This window comes from Brassica oleracea, chromosome C7 (genome assembly GCF_000695525.1).
Source record: "Brassica oleracea var. oleracea cultivar TO1000 chromosome C7, BOL, whole genome shotgun sequence".
NCBI lineage: Eukaryota > Viridiplantae > Streptophyta > Magnoliopsida > Brassicales > Brassicaceae > Brassica > Brassica oleracea.
Window position 1 is genome coordinate 39,022,750 of NC_027754.1, and position 10,888 is coordinate 39,033,637.

General features: G+C 34.8%; 2 protein-coding genes across 2 annotated transcripts; one reads left to right on the forward strand and one right to left on the reverse strand.

The window, feature by feature from the left end:
* The first annotated feature begins 1,399 nt into the window (after window positions 1–1,399).
* LOC106303875 (cyclin-dependent kinase inhibitor 2-like) lies at window positions 1,400–2,727 on the forward strand. Its single transcript, XM_013740221.1, has 4 exons — window positions 1,400–1,942; window positions 2,024–2,091; window positions 2,228–2,401; window positions 2,495–2,727. Exons 1-4 carry the CDS (start codon window positions 1,601–1,603, stop codon window positions 2,562–2,564), a joined length of 654 nt encoding a protein of 217 aa, XP_013595675.1. The 5' UTR covers window positions 1,400–1,600; the 3' UTR covers window positions 2,565–2,727.
* Window positions 2,728–2,963: 236 nt separating this feature from the next.
* Window positions 2,964–10,384, reverse strand: LOC106303263. The gene is made up of 3 exons (XM_013739582.1): window positions 9,826–10,384; window positions 8,201–9,289; window positions 2,964–3,088 (listed from the first exon to the last, which is right to left on the reverse strand). Exons 1-3 carry the CDS (start codon window positions 10,382–10,384, stop codon window positions 2,964–2,966), a joined length of 1,773 nt encoding a protein of 590 aa, XP_013595036.1.
* Between the last annotated feature and the right edge of the window lie 504 nt (window positions 10,385–10,888).

Sequence of the window (10,888 nt, forward strand, 5' to 3'; positions counted from 1 at the left end):
AGACTTTATATGCAGTCTACATTTTTTTTCTAAGATAAGAAGACTGCATATGAAGTCTACAATTTAATAAATTTTTGATTGCTTTTTAAACTTTTTGGTGAAACACAAAACTAACCTATTCAACGAAGTCAAAGTTTTGGTCAAATGCTGAACTGACCTTTTATATACTTTGTTGGGAGTCTACATTTTGTAGACTTCCGTTGAAGTCTATTTTGAAAAGTCAAAATTTCGGTCAAATGAAAAACTAACCTTTTTTAGGTAGACGTCTTAGTAAGTCTACCGAAAGTTTTATTTTTGTTGTCAAGGGTAAAGACGGAGACTACTGGGGAAGTCTGCGTTAGAAAAAAAAATTGTTTAGTCAATTGCAAAACTAACCCGTGCGTTGACAAATAGACTGCATCGTAAGTCTCCACGGAGGCGTAGACATACAAAACAGTATACCGTCGCGACACAGATCTGAAAAAGAACGAAAACCATGTAAATAGTTACCTTTTTCCTGTGTAAAGCTCGTTTCCAACCTTTTCAACCGTCCAAACTCCAAATATGAGCAAAAAGAAACATCTTTGACTATTCACTAATGAAGAAACTTGAAAATATGAAGTTTGTGATTATGAAAATGAAAGTTATGAGAGTTTTTAGATGGAAATGTAGAGGAGATGAGAGGAAATGAAATTTTTTGGGTTAGAATGAGAAAAAAAGTGGTTGAAAATTGAATTCTTGAGCTTTAGAGCTCAAAAATAGTGGTTCATGGTGGTTGGAAAAATTGATGATGATGTCATTTTTATAAATAAGAAGAAATGGTTAGGGTGTATTTGGTTTTTTATTAATTTCGAAATTAATAAAAAAATTAAATAAAAATGACAATTTTGTGAATAATTCAAAACCATAGAGATAGTATGAAAATTTTATTGATGAATAGTAATGACAAAAAAAAGTGGTTGGTTTTGGGTTTGACTAGAAATTGTGGATTGGTTTTGAAAAACACCCATCGGTATTTTCGTTATTTCACTGTAGACCAAAGGCTGTTGTTATGTCTTTCTGACATAAACTCGCAATTATTACGACCAACGATAAACAAATCACGATCTTATCTTAAAACCACGAGAAGCATTCTCATTCTCTCCTTCCGTCCTTGATTCCATTGGAAAAGTAAAACAAGTAGTACTACTAAATAAACAAAACATAAAAATCAATATTCCAAACTCGAACTCTGTGCACCGATTCCCTGACGTTTGAGGCCGTTAAGTGTAAGAACGTAGTCTATGAATGACACGTATCAGCGAGCCATAAGATTTTGGTCTGAATATAACGGCGCCGTCAGATTTCCCGTTACGTATTGGAGTCTCTCATTGGTCCCCCCCCTCCCCCCACCACCAATATCATTCGCTTCTCGCTTCTCGCTTCTCGCTTCTTCTTCACACGAGGCTTTTCCCAGTGAAAATGACAAGAACAGATCGTGGCCGTTCATAGTCAGCACAAGTAGTAAATAAACTAGTACTATAACACAAGAAACCATATGGTACAAGAAGAGCTAGAGAGTGAGAGCACACGCATGCATTACTAGAAAGAGGTCTCTAGAAGAAGGTGACTTAGGAGATCGATGGCGGCGGGAGATGTAAGTGTGAGAGGTAGGAGAAGAGAGCGAGATGTGTCCGAAGAAAATGGAGTGGTTACACCGCCACCGACGGTGAAACGAAGGAAACTGGAGGAGGAAGTAAATATAGAATCTAGGATTATCTTTTCTCCGTGTGTACAAGCAACGAGTTGTGGTGGAATCTTGGCGAGAAACTCGGCTGGTGCGTCGGAGACAAGCGTCGTTTTTGTTCGAAGGAGAGACTCTTCCGTCGACGAAAAGTGTCAGATTCCTAGCTTGGTTTCTTGCTGTTCAAGTAATAGATCAGAAGAGAAAACGAAACGGAGGATAGAGTTTGTAGATCTTGAGGTAAGAGCATTGTCGTCTTCTTTCTCTCTGATAATATTTTTATTTTCAAGAATATACGTTTTGAGTTTCCTTCATCTTCAGGAAGATAACGGTGGTGATCTTGATCAAACTGTAACATCGTGGACTTATGATAACTTCAACAACACTATGTATGCTACATTTTGAAGTTTTCTCATAAATATATTTTACATGACATATCGGTTGATCCGGTCAGCTAGCAGAAACGTATCTGCTGTACATATATAAACTCTCATATATATAAATGTGTCTTTGATCTCCATATAGGAGAGACACGCAACACGAGGATTCGACGGCTATGGAGGTACAAGAGGTCGAGTGTCGCCGCCGGTTAAAGATGAAAAAGAGCCCTGAGACGGTGAAGGAAGCCGAGCTGGAAGATTTTTTTCAGGCGGCGGAGAAGGATCTCCGGAATAATAAAATGTTGGAATGTTCTTGGAAGTAGGATTTTTTATTCTATTCTCCATCAATATTTACTTATAAATTAAACAATAAAGATTTAATAAACTATATAGCGATTTTGACAATTTACAGGTATAATTTCGATTTTGAGAAAGATGAGCCACTTGGTGGACGATACGAGTGGGTAAAGTTGAATCCATGAAGAAGAAGAAGAAGATAAATCGCTCACAAAGTACTTATTTCTCTTCAATTATGACAATCATAATAATATATCTTGTAAAATGTAATATATTAATCTTTCTTACCAAAAGAATGTAATATATCCCTTATATATTAAAAGAGAAGCATTGGCTTTAATGCGTTCACATTACCTTGGCCACGTGTCAGCTTGATAGAACTCCTAATAAAATGGTGACAAAAACTTTCCTATTTTGATTCAATTAATCACATGCACGTTTCTGTGATTTAGCTCATGCCGATAATTATCAAGGGTAAAGCAGAGAAACATTTCGTCTTGAAACTTGAGCAGAGAAACTTGAGAGAAATTGTATTGTGATCTTGTACTTGGGAAAACATTGTGATTTTATGAAATAAAAAGCAATCAAATCTTGTGAGGAGATAGTTGATGTATGTACCCATCGGACAAGAGCGAGACAGAGATGGCGTTGGATCTCTCGGTGTAAATCTGTAGGTAAATACTGGAGGATTGATTCTTCATTGACGCCTCTGGATGCAAGCCATTTGTATTGAACGAATAAACGAACACGTTCTTGAAGCTCTGGACGTAGTTGACGATACTTCATCCATTCTTCAGTGTCTTGTCACTTAACTCTCCATTCCTCAGCTCTGACGGACATCGATTGTAATGATGTCTTTCCACAAAGTTAAACAATATCTTTCGTTAGAAAAAAAAAAAACAAAAAACAAATAGTCATGAAAATTAAGTTTTGAAGCTTACTTGCATGTTACCGTTCAGAAGTGTAAAGAGAATCAACCCAATAATACAAATTGTAATAGAGAACAGGATCTCGCCAAAATATACACTTGTGATTACATTCTGGCCATAAGAACTATAAAACAAAACCGCCAGATAATCTTAATTTATACACCATAAGTATTTTGGATCAAGTTGTTATACCTTAGATTTCTTAAACCCCACCAAAGACAATATAAGTACTCAGAGACAAAATTCGTGGTAGCAACTTGAATGGTAAAGGCTTCAGCAAATATGCAAAACTTGACATTGGTAGTTACTTGTAGCATCACAATGAGAAAGGACCTAAGTAGTATTCTGCCAATACTGACGCTCAGATTGCTGTAGACTCTTGCAGTCCAAGAAGCTATCATTGTAAAAGCGGGTTATACACTAACGAAAACGATTTCTACAATGCTACCTGACGTTGTAGTGTATACACTCTCACTTATATCAATGACATTGATTATAATACTTATCGAGAAAACAACAATCAGCCGTTTATAGAAATCTCACACGCACGTAAGAGATGAAAATTTCTTTATCTACAACCTAAGAAGAAAACAATGTTTGTGTTATAGCTTATCATCCTTAATGCAAGATTTTGTTGATGCTATACATATTGGAGTCCTCTTTTACATTGTTTATTCATGCACGTAACCTAAGTTTGTGTGTTTTAAGAGAATGAAAAGGTTGTCCTAGACGAAATTAGAATATTATGGTTAAGAATATTAAAAAGATATCAATCAAGTGTACACATACCGAATTAAACCGTTTTCGTATGGGTTTGGACAATATTTAATTGTCGTGAGTGATTGGCAATGTAAATTAATGATATTAGATGGCATATATTTCACATTTTTAGGTTATGGCAATATATATATCGAAGATTGCTTGACAAGGTAAACGATATGCAATTAAATTTGGTATTATACGGAGATACATCGTGAATTGCCTTAGGTATAGTAAAACTATATAAGACTCGCTTCTCCCATTCATTTCAGTTATTCCATAAACTCAAAATCTTACAAAATTTATCTCATTCTCCTATAATGGCTGCAATAACTTTTGTGTCTGACTTGAAACCATTCAGGTTAATGTCGAAGATTAGGAGGAAGATCATACGTTTGTGGTAGCAGTATTGTTGCTGGTGGTCTAACCATTGAGATGGTTCTAATCGACTCTAATGTAGGCATCCTTTACTCTTCATATTACTAAGTTTTAAAAAATTTGCATGCTTAATTTTCAGATTCTATGTTTCGATTTTTTTTATATTCTGCAGGATGTTGAGATTAACGCTTCCATCAAAAAGGATCTGGTGAATCAGTTTGATTCATTTCTTTCACAAGGTTGTTCCAAGATTCTAATCAACTTTTCACTCAATGATTCATTAATACATGGTCCATTTTTATTAAGGTATGTTGGGTTTAAAACCTACAACAGTCCATTTGTTTTAAAATTAGTTTGTGTATTTTCTTAATATCCATTTTTAAAACAATAACATAGAAATAAAAAGATAAAAATCTCAATATCCATTCAAAAATCAAATTGTTTTACTTTATAAATTATATTAAAATTAAGGGATTAAAAAATAAAATAAAATAAAAATAACTATTAAAAATAAATTATATAAAAACTACAATTAATAAAAATTATATTATTAAACTCAATAAAAACAAATTTCTATGAGTATAAATATACAACTTTTTATATTATGTCTAACATATATGAAAGTTCAAACAACACAACTAATATTAGATTATCTTATATAAAATACATAATCTTAAAACATCACCAACATTGTTTGTACAAACAACAAAAATAATATTAAATGTCTTTTTTCAACTATTATTTACATTTGATTTGATTTGCATTCGTTTAAAAATTGTAAAATAAAACCATTGAACATCAAAACTTCACACATTTTAATCGAACAAAGAAAAATAAATATGAATTTAGAATGGTAATTATATTTTATGAGACTAAAAACCGAAAACAATGTGAACCGAACCGATATCCAGATTAAACATAACTAATATCTTTTTATTTAAAAACGAAATTAATAATCTCATCCCGCGCAAGGCGCGGGTTACTACCTAGTTAATATATTAATCTTTTAGCAAAAAACAATGTAAACATCTCTCAAATAATCAGTAACATGTAATCGAGAAACTCCTACTTTCACTTGTATGCGTAGTAGTTAATTAGATCCATGTTGTTTCTCGGTTAATCAATATGTACATTATTGTCAGTAGAGAGTGCACTGCAGCAAAAAGGCAAAAAGGCAAAAAGGGAACTGGCTGTCGTGGGAAAGGAATATTACTGTTTATTCATCAGGCTTTTCCAGTTTAGTAATTTACCTAGTTTATTCTCACTTTGATTTACGTGCTACGCTAATGATTCAGCTACGAACTTGTTCTTCACATGCAAAATTATTTATTTGTTTTTTTTTTAAATTAAAAAGAATTAAACCCGGATCTATTAAAGACACAGACCTAACCCCGGATGGAGGTACAGCCTACGGATAGACCCTCTCCTGGACATTCAAATGAGCCGAAAGCAATAGCACATATCCGTGTGGCCAGCGAGGTTCGAATCAGGGTTCGGCCGTATTGGGTTTCATAATCCATTTTTCAATTTTTTAAATTTGAAAATAGCTTAAAAATAGCCAGTTTTCGATTTTTCCTCTCCTATTTTTCAACTAAATTGCCATTTTAGTTACATTATTTTATCTGTGTTAGTGTATCCATCTTACGTGGATTTTAACAGAAATAATTGGTGTTTATTTTTGAGAAAGAACGATTGGTGTTCATTTCCTGGTCAATCACAAATATCTTTTCATACCAAACTCTGCCATTATCATACAACACTCTTTGTTATCCTAAACCGACAATGACTAGTCTATAAATAACTTTTCCCTCTTTTTATCTCCTTCCCAATTCTCTTTTTTCGTCATTATTATCTTTTCTTTTTTGTAGCTGATCGCCATTATTATCTTTCTTACTTTGAAAGTATCAGAGCTCAAGATTCAACCGATTCCAATGAATAAAAATTAGAGGTTATGATTAAAATGTGTAAATGTCGTACTTGTTCTGATCGTTTAGAGAAACTGACACAACACGAAGACGCGGGAGTGTACACAGGAGGTAAAGAGAGGTGGAATCAAATAAAAGAAAAGGTTGTTTATCTTTTCTTTGTTTCTTTTCTATATTCGTGTGAATAAGAGCCAAAGAGAGGTAAAATCGTTAGTGACGTAATTCGTTTTAATAAGATGGGGCCTTACGACCAAAAAGAGTTCCCTTTTTTCGTGAATCCAACGTAAAACTAGAAATTTATTTTTACCCAATTCATATGTGAAAACATTCCCAATACAAGAAGACTTACATTCTAAAAGCGTTTAATGAAAATGAAATAGCTCATCAAACATGATTATGTGCAGAAAAGTAAAGAAAAAAAAACTTGATTTAGAACAACAATAGCAAAAGATTGTCATTGATATAAAACATGTAGGAGAGTTATATTAGAGTCAACTCTCATTTTTTGAAATGCATAGACCATGATTAACCCGAAGTTTTTAGAGTGGGATTCTTAGCGTAAGTTAAGAAAAACTTTTAACTAAAAAAGCTAAGAACTGGTTCTTAAAGTCCTTATTTAATAACCGGTTCTTAATTTTTTTAGTTAAAAGTTAAGAAACAGTTTCTTAACTTCCGCTAAGAATTCCATCGTAAGAACCCCGGGTTAATCATGCTCATTAACCTGGGTTCTTAATTTGGGGTTCTTAACTCATGATTTGATATATATTTTTTTATATACTTTTCGGCTAAGAACCGGTTCTTATATCTCTTATTTAAGAGTCAGTTCTTAGAATATTTTAGTTAAAAGCTAAGAAACGGTTCTTAACTGAAGCTAAGAACCCCACCCTAAGAGCCCAGGTTAATCATGGTCTAAGAGCATGATTATTGGGAGATTCTTAGGGTGAGGTTCTTAGCGAAATATAAGAACTCGTCTCTTATTTAAGAGTCGGTTCTTAGTTTTTTAGTTAAAAGTTAAGAGACGTGTTAGAACCCCACCCTAAGAACCTCCCAATAATCATGCTTTAACGGGCTTGAGTTTTTGATGTTTTAGTATTCCCCTACAACTTGGTGTTGGATAAAAACAAGATGCCAAATTTGAATGCAGATGAATATGGTTTTGAAAAAAAATATGACTAGTCGAAGATCAATGTGAAGTAGGCAGATAATTCTAGTTAGTTTAGTGTAATAATAGATTCAGGTTTTTAACCTATATATCTCACAATGATCAGAGGTTTTGCCTTCTCAACTTAACTAAACTATCGCATGGCTAATAAAATTTACTTCTCACAACTAAACATTGCACGTTAATAACTAGCTGTTCTCTTTGGCCCACTTAGACCATGATTATTGCTAGGACTAATTGTCTGGTCCTTAAATTAATTTATTGTTATTTTGAGGTTAAGGACCAAAATTAAGGACAATCCCAAAAAATTAGATTATTGGTAGGACTTTTTGATGTTTCTTAGTAATGACATATAGAATAAAAATTTAAAATAAGTAATGACATATAGAATAAAAATTTAAAATAAAACATATAACATTAAAATTGAAAACATGAGAAATTTACAAAATTGGGAAAAAAATTACAAACATGAAAAAATAAAAAAAACAAACATTTTATTGAACTCATAGAAACTAAACGTTGGATTTTTTTTTTCCCGTCCAAGTTTTTCTAAACATTGTAGTTAGGGAGATGTCCAAATTTAACCCATATATTTTCAATCAAATCTTCTTTTAATTGTTGATGGCCTTGTCTATCCCGAACTTCTGCTCGACGACCCAATATAGTACCAAGACTTTTAGTCCTCTTGACTACAAATGTATGATCCACATCTTCTCCTTGTTGAAATTCTGAAGCGTGTTGAGTGTATGAATCTCGTTCATCTTCGACAATCATATTATGGAGTATTATACATGTCTTAATAATATTTCCTATTTTGTTTTTATCCCATAAATTAGATGGATTTCTAACAACGGCGAATCTAGCTTGCAGGACTCCGAAGGCGCGCTCAACATCTTTTCGGACAGCTTCTTGTTTTTTAGCAAATAAACAATTTTTTGGACCTTGTGGTAGTCGGATAGATTGAATAAAAGTAGCCCATTTCGGATAAATGCCATCGGCGAGATAGTAACCCAAATGGTACTCACTTCCGTTGACATAGAAATTGACTTGTGGAGCGTTTCCGTTAATAATTTCATCAAAAACAGGTGATCGATCAAGAATATTAAGATCGTTCATAGTACCTGGAGCTCCAAAAAACGCGTGCCAGATCCAGAGGTCCGATGAAGCTACCGCCTCCAACACAATTGTTGGTTTTCCGGTTCCTCGTGAATACATTCCTTTCCAAGCGGTGGGGCAATTCTTCCACTCCCAATGCATACAGTCGATGCTTCCAACCATCCCTGGAAATCCACGTTGTTCTCCAATGTGGAGTAGTCTTTGCAGATCCTCCGGGGTGGGACGTCTTAGGTATTCATCGCCAAACAAGTGGATTATTCCGGCGGTAAATTGGTACAAACATTTTCGAGCTGTTGTTTCACCAAGTCGCACATACTCGTCAACTGTATCAGCCCCACCACCATACGCTAATTGACGAATTGCTGCGGTACATTTTTGGAGCGGAGATAGACTAGCCCGTCCGACTGCATCTTCTGATGGCTGAAAATAGTCTACATGTGTAGAGAGACGATGCACAATACGCAAGAACAATGGTTTGTTCATTCGGAACCGTCGGCGGAATATATTGGGTGGATATGTAGGAGTTTCAGAAAAATAATCATTCCAAAGCTTCATGTGGCCATCTTCTCGGTTTCTCTCGATAAAAATGCGTTTTTTTCGCTCTTTTGGTTCGGGAATAATATCAGGGATTTCAAAAAATTCTTCAAATAGGGTTTCAAATTCATCATCATCATCATCGTTGTGGTAATGATAATGGGATGAAGAAGCCATAAAAATTTTGAAAAAGAGAAAATATGTTTTGAGAATAGGTAGAGCAGTGGTGAATTTGAAAGAAAGAAACATACGCTTGTACTTATAGACTATAAGAAATGTAAACAAAATGACCCGTGATGATTATTGTATAACAAAATTTGAAAGAAAGTATCTGACTCTTTGATTTGCTAGAAGAGGTCACGAGATTTGTTTACGAGCAATGTGACGTCGGTACAGAGTCACGGGCTAGAAGAGAGCAAGGGGATGTCGGTACACTTATTGGTCATTACAAAGTCATCACATCACAAACTAACACATTACACGGTCATGTTCATCACAAAGTCATCACATTACAAAGTCATCACACGGTCATGTTCATTACAAAGTCATTACACATAACTCATTCATTCGAAGCAAATAAAGCACATTACAAAGTCATGTAATAGAAAGGAGACCATGATTAACTAAACCATGAGCCACATACCTATTAAAACTAACACAATAACGATTACACCTACAAAATATTCAAAGCCAAAGCCATTGGTAGACGTTGATTTCTTATTACCTAACTCAGACACTAGCTTTTCTACCCTTACCATTTTCGGCTCAGTCTCGTATTGGAGATCCTTAATCTTGTTAAGCTCTGTCCGGTAGTCGCTCATACCGGCAAGATAATCAACCTTCTCAGCCAACTGAAGTGTGTGAGTATCCCTGGCTCTCATCTCCTCCATTACAGCCACATCCCACCATTTCCAGACATGGCAATCTCCATCAGCAACATTTGCACACGTATAGTACAATCTACCTGGATCGTTTCTACTTTGAGATGTTGCTAGAAGTGGACGAGCACCGCAATAGCATGTTTGAGGGAAGCCGAACTCAACTTCGGGTTGAGGAGGGTACTGAACCGGCGCTCGCTGGGTGTCAATCTCAGCTTGGTCCTGACGAATTAGATCTTCTGTTTCGCTGTACCCACTGTCAGCTGTGTTGCCACCGTACTCCTCTGAATCAGAAGGCTGAGTATAGCTGTAATCAAGTCCCATGGATAACTTAACCTGCAAAAAAAAATAAGAGAAGGTAAATATTAGATTGACAAGCTTAACATCTAACCAAACATCAACATTCATCACGCTAATAACCGTTATTAGATAAGTAAAGCCTTCGAATAAGACAAGAAAAGCCATATAACGAAAGGAAGTACATTTATCAAGACATAGAGGGGATTAACATAAGAAGTGATTCATTAATAACGATAGACATAACGAAACAGGAACTACGTTCATCAAGTTAAAGATAATACAAACTACTTAGAACATCATTTAAAGACATAATTATAAATTAGAAACGTAGCTAGGCTCTAATTCTCAGAAATAAGCAGCGAGAAGCTTATTTTTGACCACTTCTTCAGCCTCACTAAGTGGTTCTTTTTTGGCTAGAAGAGTGTCTAGAATAGCCAGCTTTGAGAGTTTCTCCTTCATCGCCAAATCCTCCTTCTTCATCTCCCAAATGGTCGTATACTCAGCCATAGACTTCCCCTGACCATTACT